Source organism: Rhineura floridana, chromosome 4, assembly GCF_030035675.1.
Source record: "Rhineura floridana isolate rRhiFlo1 chromosome 4, rRhiFlo1.hap2, whole genome shotgun sequence".
Taxonomy (NCBI): Eukaryota; Metazoa; Chordata; class Lepidosauria; order Squamata; family Rhineuridae; genus Rhineura; species Rhineura floridana.
This window is the reverse complement of record NC_084483.1, coordinates 78,118,701-78,133,121: the sequence shown is the minus strand read 5'-3', so window position 1 is coordinate 78,133,121 and position 14,421 is coordinate 78,118,701. Positions and strand designations below refer to the sequence as shown.

The 14,421-nt window shown below is 41.7% G+C and overlaps 1 protein-coding gene across 6 annotated transcripts in view; it reads left to right on the top strand.

Moving 5' to 3' along the window:
- Window positions 1–447: 447 nt before the first annotated feature.
- PNISR (PNN interacting serine and arginine rich protein) overlaps window positions 448–14,421 on the top strand; it is a 34,401-nt gene continuing 20,427 nt past the window's right edge. The window contains exons 1-2 of one of the 6 annotated variants that reach the window (XM_061623413.1): window positions 448–694; window positions 13,991–14,097. In XM_061623413.1, the coding sequence (XP_061479397.1) occupies window positions 630–694; window positions 13,991–14,097 (172 nt within the window). In that variant the 5' untranslated portion in view covers window positions 448–629. The other 5 variants (XM_061623419.1, XM_061623414.1, XM_061623417.1 and 2 more) reach the window with 5 other exon arrangements.

The following is a 14,421-nucleotide window of genomic DNA, read 5'->3' as shown; positions in this document are numbered from 1 at the left end:
AAATGTTTAGGATAGCTGTTTACGGTGCAAACGCCATTAAATATAGGTCCAACTAGTAAACTTGTTAGAAGAACATAAGGTACCTGCAGTCCTACGCACACTTATATGGGAATAAGCTTTCAGTGCAGAATTTATGTCTGAGTAAACATCTATTGCAGCGTGTTGCATGACATTCTTAGCAAAGCCTGACCGCCGCTAATTGGGCTTATTACTATTCACACTAGAGTCAAACTGCGAAACGATCTTACTAAGATTTCATTCTGTAGTATAGCTTCCTTGCCAGCACCGGGCAGTCACGCGCCCGCGCCAAGATCCGCAAGCGTCGCTTTAAGGCGACTACGCCAAGAGAGGAAGGAGTTGCTCCCCTTCCTAAAAATGGCGTCCGCAGAATAAATGCAAATTTGAATTCTGCACGCCTGTCTGCGTGGAGGAAAAAACAACAATAACGGATTGAGATAAAACCAAGAGCCACGAAAGGCTCATTCCACTATCTAGGATAAGGACTTGTTTGCTATCTCAACAGTGGATTTTGCTACGCTACAACGACAAACAAGGGTTCCTTTATGTCCCCAAATAGCCAATCCCTCTCTAAAGGAACCACTTAGTCAAAGCGTCCGCCCTCACCAAAGATGGCTGACGGGCACACACAGCTGCTTTTTCCACCGGGTTTCAGTGACGTTAGTTGCTGTTCCGGGTGAGTCCTAGCAAGCGCCATTTTGTGTGGTTCGGAAAAAGTCTACCGGAGAGAAGGAGGCAGCTGAAGAGGTGCTAGTGCCGCCAGTCAGCGGGGAAGGAGTGGGAGGGGGTGAGTAAAGGCTCACGCGGCGGCTACCGTCGAGAAGAGTTAGACATCGGCTAAGTCTTGGCCTTTCTCTTCGCGATACGGGCCCGTTACGGTTCGGCGCTGTTGTCCCAAGTAGCCGGCGCTAGGAAGGTGTGGGGGGAGGGAAAAGGCCTGTTCTCTGCGTCCAGAGAAAGAAACGTGGAGGGTCAACTCTTGCCTCTCGTTCCCTTCCCTTCTCCCATTTGTGGGCTTTTGCAACGGGCGTGTATTTACTACACGTAACTGAGGGAGACAAATCCTTTCTTCCTAGATTCCTCCCCCCCCATCCTGTTTTGCGCATGCGCCGTTCTACCTGTGGTACTGAAGGGACGGGTTGAGATTGAGCCCGTTACGAATCCGTAGTGCGCATGCGCTGGTGCCCTTCAGGTTGGGCAGAATCAGATATATCGGGGTCGTCATTTGGGACTGCTGTTGGTTGTATTGCTAGCGTTGCCTGGGGAGAAGAGATGGAGTCAGACACGCCTATTGGCTTTGAGGATGTATGGGTGCTTTTCTATACGATTACTGATAGTTGCCTTAATGTGGTTGGATGTAAAAAGCTCTTTCACCCAAATGTGTTTTTTGTTGTCTTGTGTAGTTCACACATAATAAAACAATTCTTATTTTGCTACATGTTCGTCTGGCCCAAAAAGGTTTCTGTCATGTTATTGCAATAACTTGTATGAACTCTGATACTACTTTTCAACCTCATCCAAGGCATGCAGGGAGAGCCAGCATGTTATAGTGGTCAGAGTGCTGGACTAAGACCTGGGATACAGGATTCAAATCCCCACTCCATCACGAAGCTTGCTGGGTGACCTTGGGCCAGTCACAGCCTCTCAGCCTAACCTACCTCAGAGGGCTGTTGTGAGGATAAAATGGAGAGGGAGGAGAACCATATGCGGCACCTTGAGCTCATTGGAAGAAAGGTGGGATATAAATGTAATAAATAAATAATAATGTTTACTTGGATATAAGCCCTGTTCAATTTAATGGGGCCTATTCCCAAGTATACATGCACAGGAAGGCAACTTGAACCAAACAGCGAGCACCACTAGCAGTCACTGGGACAAATAGTATGAGGGACCATTTGTATTAATGTTCTGGTTGTGGACCCAGATGTATCTGGCTTCTGTGGGTAAAAGGATCTTAATTTTTAAAAATAATTGGTATTCTGCCTGTTAGTAGTGCACAGTAGTGACCTGCTGGAGGCCTATCCCTGTGCAACATACACAATCTCAGTAAAACTTTTCTTTCTGTTGAGTAAATGATAACTGTAATGAACCAGTTACACTGGATTTACTATAATTTATATTTTCAACATTGTAAGTAACTGCTCAGCTGTGGTGATTTTTTTCCCCTAACAAGCCACAATTGTATCCGTGGACAGGTATGCCGATAATGATGTTTGTGGTCTGGCAACATTTGTGGATTTATTTGCAAGGATATTATTCCATTTTTTAAAAAGTGATATAATTAGGCCTTTTTTAATCTAAAGGCACTCAAGGCATGTTCATGATTATTTGTCCTGTAATTGTCATTTTCATGGAGCATTCTTTTCTCAGGTAAATACTTGACAAAAAAATGAAAGATAGCCCTATATTGGAATACTTACCCTCTGGTTCTCTTGGTGAGGACTACCATTTCTGTAACTCCTTGTTCCTAAATGGATTCAAAGATGCCTTGATTGGATTTATTTATTGCATTTGTATACTGCCCCATAGCTGAAGCTCTCTGGGTGGTTTACAACAATTAAAAACAATAAAAACAAATATACAAATTTAAAAACACATTTTTAAAAAGCAATTTAAAAACACATGCTAAAATGCCTGGGAGAAGAGGAAAGTCTTGACCTGGCACCCAAAAGATAACAGTATTGGTGCCAGGTGCACCTCATCAGGGAGATCATTCCATAATTTTGGGGCCACCACTGAGAAGGCCCTCTCCCTTGTTGCCAGACTCTCAGCTTCCCTCCGAGTAGGCACCTCCTGGAGGAGGGCCTTGGATGTGGAGCCTAGTGTATGGGTGGGTTCATGTCGGGAGAGGCAGTCCATCAGGTATTGTGGTCCTAAGCCGTCTAAGGCTTTATAGGTTAAAACCAGCACCTTGAATTGAGCTCGGAAACATACAGGCAGCCAGTGCAAGTTGGCCAGAATTGGTTTTATGTGCTCGAACCGTCTGGTCCCTGTTACCAATCTGGCCGCTGCATTTTGCACAAGCTGCAGTTTCTGAACCATCTTCAAAGGCAGCCCCACATAGAGAGCATTGCAGTAATCTAGCTTGGAGGTTACCAGAGCATGGACAACTGAAACCAGGTTATCCCTGTCCAGATAGGGGCGTAGCTGGGCCACCAACTGAAGTTGGTAGAAGGCACTCTTTGCCACCGAGCCTATCTGAGCCTCAAGTGACAGAGATGGTGCTAGGAGAACCCCCAAGCTGCGAACCTGCGCCTTCAGGGGGAGTGCAACCCCATCCAGGACAGGTTGGACATCCACCATCCGGTCAGAAGAACCACCCACTGGTAGCATCTCAGTCTTGTCTGGATTGAGCCTCAGTTTATTAGCCCTCATCCAGTCCATGGTCGCAGCCAGGCACTGGTTCAGCACATTGACAGCCTCACCTGAAGAAGATGAAAAGAAGCAATAGAGCTGCGTGTCATCAGCATACTGATGGCAACGCACTCCAAAGCTCCGGATGACCGCACCCAATGGTTTTATGTAGATGTTGAACAGCATGGGGACAGAACTGACCCCTGCGGAACCCCATACTGGAGAGTCCAGGGTGCCAAGCAATGTTCCCCAAGCACCACCTTCTGGAGTCAACCTGCCAAGTAGGAGCGGAACCACCGCCATGCAGTCCCTCCCACTCCCAACTCAGTCAGTCTTCCCAGAAGGATACCATGGTTGATGGTATTGAAAGCTGCTGAGAGATCAAGGAGAATCAACAGAGTCACACTCCCCCTGTCTCTCTCCCGACAGAGGTCATCATACAGGGCGACCAAGGCTGTTTCCATGCCAAAACCAGGCCTGATTCATAAGAGTACTTTGTCAGTGTATAGTATTAGAGATTGCTTAAGGTATCACATATTTTGAGTTTTATTTGCCACATTTGTAAACGTGCCTTGAACTCTTTCAAGGAGCCCAAGCAGTACGCATAGAATTTTTCTTGTGTCATCCTCACAACAACTCTGGTGGATTAGGCTAAAGAGTAGGTATCCCAAGGTTTATGGCTTAGTGACAAGATGGACCAAAGTGCCCCTGCTCATTCACTCTGTCTACAGTACAACACTGGCTCTCCAGTTATATCTGTAGAATATTTCGTTGACCAACCCAGTGACTGTATAATAGCTTATCGGTACTATTCTGGTTGAGTTCTGTTGTCTAAGTATGCAGTCCTAGGACATAATCCTCTATAATATCTGAACTAAGTAGGTAGCATTCGCCAAACCAAGGAACACTATAAAAACACCTTGGAGGAAAATAATGTATTCTTAGGAAAGAAGATCCGTGGTATTTCATAGCTCTTCTACTAGGAGTTTATGCTGCTTTCTGCTTGCATGTTTGAAAGTCAGCTCTGCATTGGAAGGGTTTCCTATTATGAAAGCTAGCACTCCAGCTCTTGGTCGTTCCCATGGCTAGGGCAATATGTCATATTCTATATGCAATATGTATTGCAGTGCAGCAATATGTCATTTTGCACTTCTTAAAACTTTAGTTGAGTATTTGGGCATAAGGTTTTTCCTGTTCAGGATTGGCAGTTAGAAATTTGATCATCATCATCTGATAGTGGTGTTTTGTTTTTTATGAAGAAATAACAAACACATCTTTTTTTGTGAGAGAGAGTTAACACCAATTGAATTATTTTAAGGTTAGTCTACTATGAGAAGTGGAAACTAGAAGCAGTAACTTTGGAAGTTCAGAAGATGAATATTCTATCTGGAAGTAGGCTTTATATTTAAAACTGACACCAATATCAATTATGTTTGATGTAAGTGACCATGAAAATTATGTATGATATTTAAATAATTTAAATGGTATCACTTAAAAAATTTAAATAAAAGTTGTTTGGTATCTTTTAACCCAATCCTGAGATTTGCTGCCCAAATGCACAGAAAGAATGTTTACCATCCATTAGGGAGAAAGTCACAAAGCATTTTGATACATAGTTACAATGTCAATGTTCTAGATTGCTATTGGAACTAGTGGTAATTTCCTAATTTTTGATAAGGGGCATTTTTCATGGGTGGATGAAGACCATTAAACCAACGTAGTGGATAAGAGGAGAGGTCCTTCTGTGGATCAGAAACGGACTAGGAAACAGAAAGCAGAGAGTAGGAATAAACAAACAGCTCTGCCAGTGGAGGGCTGTAGAAGGTTGAGTGCCCAATGATTGGTATTGGGACCTGTGCTTTTTAACGTGTATAAATAAGCTAGAGTTAGGGGCAAGCAGTGAGGTGGCCAGATTTGCTGATTATACTAAATTGTTCAGGATTGTTAAAACAAAAAGGGATTGCACAGAGCTCCAAAAGGATGTCTCCAAACTGAGTGAATGGGTGGTAAAATGGCAAATTCAGTGGAAAGAAATGTAAAGTTATGCACATTGGAGCAAAATATCTCAATTTCACATATATCCTCATGGGTTCTGAATTGGTGGTGCTGACAGGAATGTTGAAGATGTTGACACAGTGTGCAGCAGCTGTGAAAAAGGCAAATTCCATGCTAGGGATCATTGGGAAAGGTACTGAAAGTAAAACTGCTGGTATTAAAAAGGCTTTGTATAAATCTATGGTCTGGTTGTATTTGGAATACTGTGTACAGTTCTGGTTGCCTCACCTCAAAAAGGATATTGCAGAGCTTGAAAAGATTCAGAAAAGGATAACCAAAACATTCAAGAGGATGGAGTGACTGCCCTGTGAGGAAAGGTTGCAGCGTTTGGGGCTTTTAGTTTTGAGAAAATACAAGTAAGAAGTGACATGATAAGACTGCATGGGATGGAGAAAGTGGATAAAGTTTTTCTTCCTCATAACACTAGAACTCATGGACATCCAATGAAGCTGAAGGAGGGGAATATTCAGGACGGACAAAAGAAAGTACTTTTTCACACAGCACATAGTTAAACTATGGAATTCGCTCCCACAAAAGGCAGTAATGGCCACCAGCTTGGATGGCTTTAAAAGAGGAATAGACAAATTCATGGAGGAAAAGACTTATCAGTGGTTACTAGCCAGGATGTCTATGTTCTACCTCCATAGGCAGAGGCAGTATGCTTCCAAATATCAGTTGCTAGAAACCACAGGAGGGGAGAGTGCTCTTTGCACTCAGGTCCTGCTTGTGGGTTTCCCATGGGCAGCTGGTTAGCCACTGTGAGAATAGAATGCTGAACTAGATGGCCATTGGCCTGATCCAGGAGACTCTTTTTATGTTCTGATGGATAACAAGAATTTGTTGCTAAAATAACAAGCATAGTGATGCTTAGCAAGTCACCTCCAACTGTATGTCAGACATGGATTGAAGGCACATGATGTAGCTGCTTAGCTGAAGGTAAGCATGTCTGCGTCTGATCAGTGCCTGGATGGGAGACTGTCGCTTATGTATGCTGCCTTGATAGTTCCATGATAGAAGAAAGCTGGGCTATAAATGAAATAAATAAAAGGTCATTATGGCCAGGATGAATTTGCAAACTTTCACACCTTTGCAATGAAAACATGTGTGCCAAGTGAAGCACTCTAGTTCATTTTGCTTCAAAGCAGTAAAATCTATGATTATGTGCAAAAAGTGTGCCGGGGGGGAACCTAAACTTTTATCTAGATTATTTCAGTTATTCAGTTAGTTTACATATGCTATCTCAGTAATTCTTATCAAGATCCCTGTAATGTAGGATCATATTCTGACATTGTAGATGGGAGGGGGAGGACGGAAAAAAGAGTAGTGATTTTGTTTAATGCTACTGACTGAGTTCAGGGCTGTGATATTTGAACCAGGGAATTCACAGTTGACAAATCTTATGCCAACTCTGGATGTGCTGAGTGTAAATATCTCATGGAAGAAGCTTCAGAATGTACCAGATCAGATATGCTTTTAATGGGAATGCATGAAGAATACACCATTTGGGGGCATATACAAAAGGACTTGAATCCCAAAATATTAGGTTGTTCCATTCTTAATATCATATTTCATGCTAAATTATGCTATTAACAGTGCATGGTTATTTTGATAACTAGCTGTTCAGTGCTAACCATGTCTACTCAGAAGTAAGTCTTATTAATTTCAATAGGCGTATTACCAGGTAAGTGGAGTTGCAATTGCAACCTGAGGTAATAAAATGAGTCACTAACCTTTTTGGACCAGAAGGCACATTTCAAATTTTGAGAGAGTGCTGGGGACACCAGTCGCAAAATTGCTGCCTTGGGGGGCATGGCAAACCATGAAATTAGAAAGTAGTCATGGTGAAGCTTTTTCCATAATTGTAATTCCATACTAAAAAAAAGGCTTGGGCTATTGAATTTCTGCCTGCTATACAGTTGTTAAAGGCACAAGAACCCTGTTTTTCCCCAATGCCAACTGTAAACCACAGGCTAAGCCTCTTTACAAAGTTTTTGCATTTGCCTTTTGGGAGAGGGGGATTTTTTAACATTCACCCACACTTACTGTGTAATTGTATTTGCAGAAAATTTCTAGGTGCTACCTGATGTCAGGTGAATCCAGCACAGGAAAGATGAATCCTGGTTGCTAGGGAAAAAGGAAGGACGAACAATGGAGATTTCAAGGACTGGGGGGAAAAGACAGAAGCAGGAAAAGTGCACTAAAAGGGAGGGTAAAACAGCAGCTCTTTAGAACCGCAGGTATTCATATGGCCTAGCGTCCAAACTCCTCAGTTATCATTCATAGCTCTGACTTCACTATTTGGCTAATAACACTGACAAGCAGGAGCAACCAGGGTTGCTCATTTCACAGAATTGCTTAGAATGGTGTGTGCACATTTTGCCCTATAACTCTTTCTAGGAGGGCTGCTGGGGGCACATTGAAGGTGTTCATAGGCACCATGGTGGCAACCCCATACTAAAACATTCTTTTCTACTTCAAAAACTTTTCAAGATATGCTGAAAACCTTGAAAGTATTCCAGTGATAGCCAAACCCTCAGTTTAATTATCTATGTTAATAACACAGAGACCTCTTTGTACCAACCATTGTCTGAGTACTTATTTCAACTTCTGCCCGTCCTATTTTATGATTGTAAGTTGTTTTTAAATTGTTTTAATGTCATATTTTAAAATTGTTTTAACCCACCCTGGGACCTTTGGGTGAAGGGTGGCTAATCAATTAATAATAGTAATAATATATAAAGTAATAAAAATAATAATATGTTTTCAAAGGTTCAGGATGAATAATAACAGTTTAAGAAAATGCAGTAAAAATGGACTATCCAGTTAAAATATTTTGAAACTAAAATTGTCATATGGTTGCTTGACCTTGGCTGTCAAAATAATCTCCCAATAGGAGGTTTTGCTGTACTTAAATGAAATAATTAAAGCTTGAACTTTATTTATTTATTATTTGATTTATATCCCGCCCTTCCTCCCAGCAGGAGCCCAGGACGGCAACTTCTATGGTAACTTCACACGCCTAACACATGAAACGTTGCATCCATGGCCAGCATCCTACATTGACTTAAGCCAGTATTCTTTGGCTTCATATTTATCAATTGCAGTTTACTTTTAGGATCTGATTTCCTTAAAACTGTGATGTACTGGCCAAATATTTCCAGTCCAGTATTGCAACTACACACATAGTCCCTACTGCCAAGAGTAGGCAACTAGCTCAGGGATGCAAATTCTAAGGCACAAAAGATAATTCTGAAACATTTACTAATAAAAGTAAAGTATGTGAAATAAAAAAAATACAAATTACTTGTCCAACCCCTGTCAACCTCCCAATCCCCTGCCGCACCCTAACCCGACCACCCCCACCACCCCAGGCAACTCCACTCCCCTTTGCAACCCCCACCCTTTCAGGTAACTCCTCTCACCAACTCGCTTGCCTCATCCATTCTTCTGCTGCTCTGCATCATCTTCAACAAACACTGCTGCCATGCATGCCTGGGCCGCATACCAGCCTCCCATTCGCTGCGCCCACCCACCTTGTTTGCTTGCTTGCTCGCTCGCTCTTGCCTTGCCCACTCCACACCCGCCTCTTCCACTCCCACTCCACACCCATTCATCTTGCCCACACCTGTCCCCCACCTGCTCGCCTTGCCTGCCCCGCACCTGCTTGCTTTGCTGTCCCCACAGCTGCCTGCCTCACTCATCCTTGCTTCCCTCAAGCCCTCACCTCACTTGTCTCACACCCGCCACATTACACCACATCCCCATATAATGCCGTCATGTGACAGCTTCCAAAAATATCTCTCTCTGTGTGTGTGTGTGTCTGTCTGTCTGTCTGTCTATCTAAGAGAGAGAGATTTGAAAACACTGAAAAGAAATAATAACAAAGAAAAATAAGAAGATTCCCTTTGATAGTTTGGGAGCATTTATAGATGAAAACATACTTTAGCTTATGCTAAAATAGTTTAATAGTGGAGGACCAATGTCAGCTGCTCCTCACCTATACATACACAGCCTCCAGTGTAAACTGAGCTCTCCACATATGCCAGCTTGATGTTTGTGATACTTCCCATGCTTTTTGAAGGGGAAGAGCCATATAACTCAGGCCTCCATGCAAGCTTCTCATGCAGACGGACCAGTTCACACTGGAGGCTGTACATGGAAGAGAGGAGTCTTGTGCCTCTCTTTCATCACCATGCTATTGCAATGCCACCTCAGCTGAATGTATGAATTGGGTCCACGTGCAAAACTGAAAGAGCATTGCTAAACACTGATTCTGTACTGAAGCTTTTCACCCTGGCAATTATATACAACTATGAGAAAAAGTAAATAGAGGAGATGCCAGAATTCAAAAGATAACCTTTTTCATTTATGTTTGGAATGTCCTGATACAAAAAAAGTGGTAAAATATTCCCCCAGATTATTAGGAAATTTGTTCCATTAGAGGCAAATTTTCTTCTTAATATACATGGAAATGGACTGCCTTCAAGTCGATCCCGACTTATGGCTACCCTATGAATAGGGTTTTCATGGTAAGCGGTATTCAGAGGGGGTTTACCCTTGCCTTCCTCTGAGGCTAGTCCTCTCCAGCTGGCCAGGGCCTGCTCAGCTTGCCACAGCTGCACAAGCCAGCCTCTTCCTTGTCCGCAAATGCCAGCTGGGGGGCAACTGGGCTCCTTGGGACTATGCAGCTTGCCTACGGCTGCACAGGTGGCAGGGCACATAACCCCTGAGCCACTCACTGTGGGGGTGATCTTTAGCTGGCCCTTGACACCCAGGAGACATGAGTGAGGATTTGAACTCACAGACTCTGGACTCCCAGCCAGGCTGTCCTCCCAACTGTGCTATACCAGCTGTTCTCAATATACATAAGAGGATTAAAAGATAAAAAAGAATTAATTATGATTAGATGATGGCATCAGTTACAACCTTTTTTTAGAAGTAAGTGGGATTGGGGGAGTTGCTAATATCTCAAAATCCAAACATTTGGAATTCAGCAGTACTAGTGAAGAAAAGGCCTGAAGATGGGCACTATTTTATAAATTTTTGGACCATTTTATATGTAAATGCACTATAGAGTTAATTTTTCCTATGTACTAGGTGCCTATAGGATTATTTGCTGTGTCTTCTGTTTCTTCAAAAGGTTTTAAAAACCCAGGGCTGATAGCATATGTCTAAATTTATATTAATGTTTAGAAGATTAGCTCATTCCTGGCTTCTAAATCCAACAGCATCAGAAAGAACTGGGACTTTTCTCCATAAATTACAAGCCTGGAATATTATATCTTGGCTTATCAGAAGAGTAGGGCATTAAGATATGAAAGAAAAGACAGAAGGAAAAGGTCATAGTTCATGAGGGGCAGTACATACAGATCTGGGATAGTAAAGTATTTCTAAGTGACTGGCACCAATCCAACTATACTAAATCAGTATGTAAAACAATACACTGATACTTAATACTGTAAGACTTCTGTGAAACACTGATGGCAAAAACATAGGGTTGGATCTGAAGATGCCTTCCCGCTCATGGAAAGATTGTCCTCCATCTTGTGCTAGAGTGTTGTGCAAAGAAGCAAAAAGGAAACCCAGAGATGTTCTTCTGCTTGTGCAAGAGCTTCTGCAGGCTATTGTAGAATCATCTGAACTGCTATAGACCTTGCCTATTATAATAGCATGTGAACTCTTGTGCAAGCATTTGTGGAACAGCACTAGACATTTTTTAAATTTTCTGCTCATGGTTCTTTGTATCCAGTATACAGTCAGTCATTTCTAAGATGTATAACAAGTATCTTCAATGCCAGCCAGCATTCCTAGAGCAGCTTAGAAAATAAAAAAAATACTAATATTTCTCTGTAATAGAATAAGGAAATACAATAATAGTAAATAAAAACTCAGTGGAGCATAATAAACATGTTAGTTGTCAGCGATTCATAGGATGTAAAGACTTTGAAAAATTGAGAGAGGGTATGAAATACTGACATCAAAGTGGATGCCAGGTAAGCCTTCCTGGAGAGCGCGTTCTACAGGCAGGTGGCCACACCAGCATTGAACAGGGGAGTCTATTCTACTTGGTGCTTACATGCCTTACCATAGGGAGTGGAAATAAATGGAGGATTATCTCAATGAACAAGCAGATTGGCATGGGAGAAAACAGTCCAGCAAGGTTTGTTTTATCTCCCAAAGAAGGAAATGTGTATTCCCTTCAATAGTTTATACTGCTTTAGGGTAGTATTTATAAAATGGTAAGGAAGGGGGTTATACCTGATCAACCCAGTGGTCTCTCTCTCTCTCTCTCTCTCTCTCTCTCTCTCTCTCTCTCTTCTCTTTCATATTTATTTATAACAAATAAAATATATTTTTAAAAACCCTTCAAAGCTTGTTATGGTGAATTGGGCTTTTCAAGTTGTGCCCATTTTGCCACAGTAGAAGGACAGAGCTGTTTCAGAGTATTCATGTGCTGCTTGGGCTGCCTCAAATTCTGTAATTATACAGCCACAAGAGTGGCTGTATACTATAGCCAGTGTGGATTTTTCACATTCCGCAATGTTAAATTGAAAATACCTCCCCATGCCATTCTGATGCTTCCCATAAGCTCATTTCAAAACAAAACCTTACAAAACATATACTCCTGAACTCAGAAACGCTTGCTTAACAATCCTTTCAATTTTCATGACGATACACAAAACAGTCAGAAAGAATCGAGAGTTTAAAGAGAGAGAGAAAAAACCAGACCCCTTTTGGACTCCTTGGAGTTCTCATAATCTGTTGAAATTCATTAAAAATCAGCCATGTTCACAGAGGACCTGTAATCCTATTACTGACCTTGCCCCATACTCTGACCTTCATCTACTGCAGTTTAAAAGTTTAAAAAATGCCTGGCTGATTTAATTAATTTACTAAATTATATTACCAAATGCTTCCAAGCTACACAGCAAGTGGGTTGGACTGTGAAAGACCAACCCAAATTGTGTTTGCATTTTGACAAATTTGTAGGGCAGTCCAATATTTCGGAGACGAGGTCAGGTCTCCTGCTCCCCTGGTGCATTCACTATAGCTGCCCAATTTTCCTGCTTTTTAAAGTTTGATAGAAATATCTGTGGGCTATAGGTACATTCTTAAACCGCAAAGTTTTTTGCTTGTTAGTGAATATGTACTATGTTCACTGAACTAGATATATGTGTGAGAGAGAGATCAGCTGTTGCTCTTGGGCATTTCAAGACAGGGCTTAATTTTGGGGTTTATAGTTGTATTTTAGTGTTCTTAAAGTATTAGCATTTGCTGAATAAGCTAATCTTTAATGAACTTTCAGTAGAAGACCATTGTTTCCCATATGAGTAAGGTCCTGCATGTTTCTGGACTACCAGCTTTCATGTGCTATCCCCTCTACTGTCATAGGGCAATGGCCTGTTGATGGTGCTTACTGTCCATCAATAACAAGTGATAGCATTCCCAGATCTAGAGCTGCTTTCCTCTCAAGGTTTATTAACGCTTGAGCATCTTTGGGAAGCAATTCAAGGCCGTGTAATTTATGATCCAAAGATAATTGGGGGAGGGGGATTTTAATTGTATAATTTATATTTGTGTGGCTTATAAATGTGAGCGTGGCTGGTAGAAGTTAATCTTGTTCCCTCAACAGATATTTATTTATTTATTGTATCTCAATAATGAGTTAGCTTCTGTCCCCCCTTCAAAGTCATAGTGTGCATTCCCTCTCTGTCTTTCTTTGGGGGGGGGGGAGGTCTTTGGCCTTGAAGGTGCTTTAGGGCTGCTGTCTGTGTTTGGCAACTCTTCCAGACATCTTGCCACAATATATTTATTCCCCCAAGTATTTATCCTTGTTTTTCCCCTCCTTCACAATTTTGTCAGGGATTCAGATAGGGTATGGATATTTTATACAGTTAAGGTCTAGGGTTGCCAGGTTCTTGGCCTGAGACTGATCCTGTATCTTTAGGAGAAGAGAAACTCAGCCAAGTGCAGGTGTTCTTGCAACTCTGTAATGGGAAAAACCACAAGGTGGAATTCTCCCTCTCCCCTCCACAACTTTTAAAGATACAGAAGACCTCTTGCTTGCCAGGCCCGGCCTCCAAGAGGTCTTCTGTACCTTTAAAAGTTGTGGAGGAGGGAGGGAGAATTCCACCTTGTGGTTTTTCCCATTACAGGGTTGCAAGAACACCTGCACTTGGCTGAGTTTCTCTTCTCCTAAAGATACAGGATCAGTCTCAGGCCAAGAACCTGGCAACCCTATTAAGGTCTTTTGGTCTCTAAATTGATTGGGTTACTGAAAGTGTACAGTTCTGGAGGCAAGGTTTTTACTTGTATCTCATATGTTAGCAATTCTGTAGTTAGAAATTGTCTGGTATATAAATGGTGCTGGACTCTACCAGGAATTGGGACAAAATAGAAACACTACTTAATCTGTTTGAAATAGTTAGGATAGTTAATTTTATTTTCATTAAAATATATCTTGTGACTTTGAAAGGGTTAAATATCACTCTTTATAGCTGAATGACTCAAAACAAATGAAGTCTCAATTGAAATATGAAATGTTATTTTTGATTAAATATAGAATATATAAAGAACTAAAGATGTGGGATCAAAGTGGGCAGCCTTGGCAACAGTGGCCTTTGAATCAGCAGCAGTGGATGCAGTCATTTCAGCACCAGCAAGATCCAAGTAAGTAAATAGCTGTAAAGGTACTTTCAAGATGAAAACTAACATAGCGATCTGAATTTTAGGAATTGGACTAGGGCATTGATCTTTCACTTACTATGGAAAAGGCTGTCAGTCATGAATTAAACATAAATACCATCATATTAAAAAGTCAAGCTAATCTGTTTCTTAGTATTTTATTTGCCATCTTTTGATTTTCTTGCATGTTGCCTTCAAGTAGGTGTGTTAGCAATCTGTTGAAGTCTTTTAAAACAGTTATTTCAAGAGCACTGATTGTTGTAGTATGCTTTCAGGTGGCCCCTTAGACTGTGAAAAAAATAGAAGAAA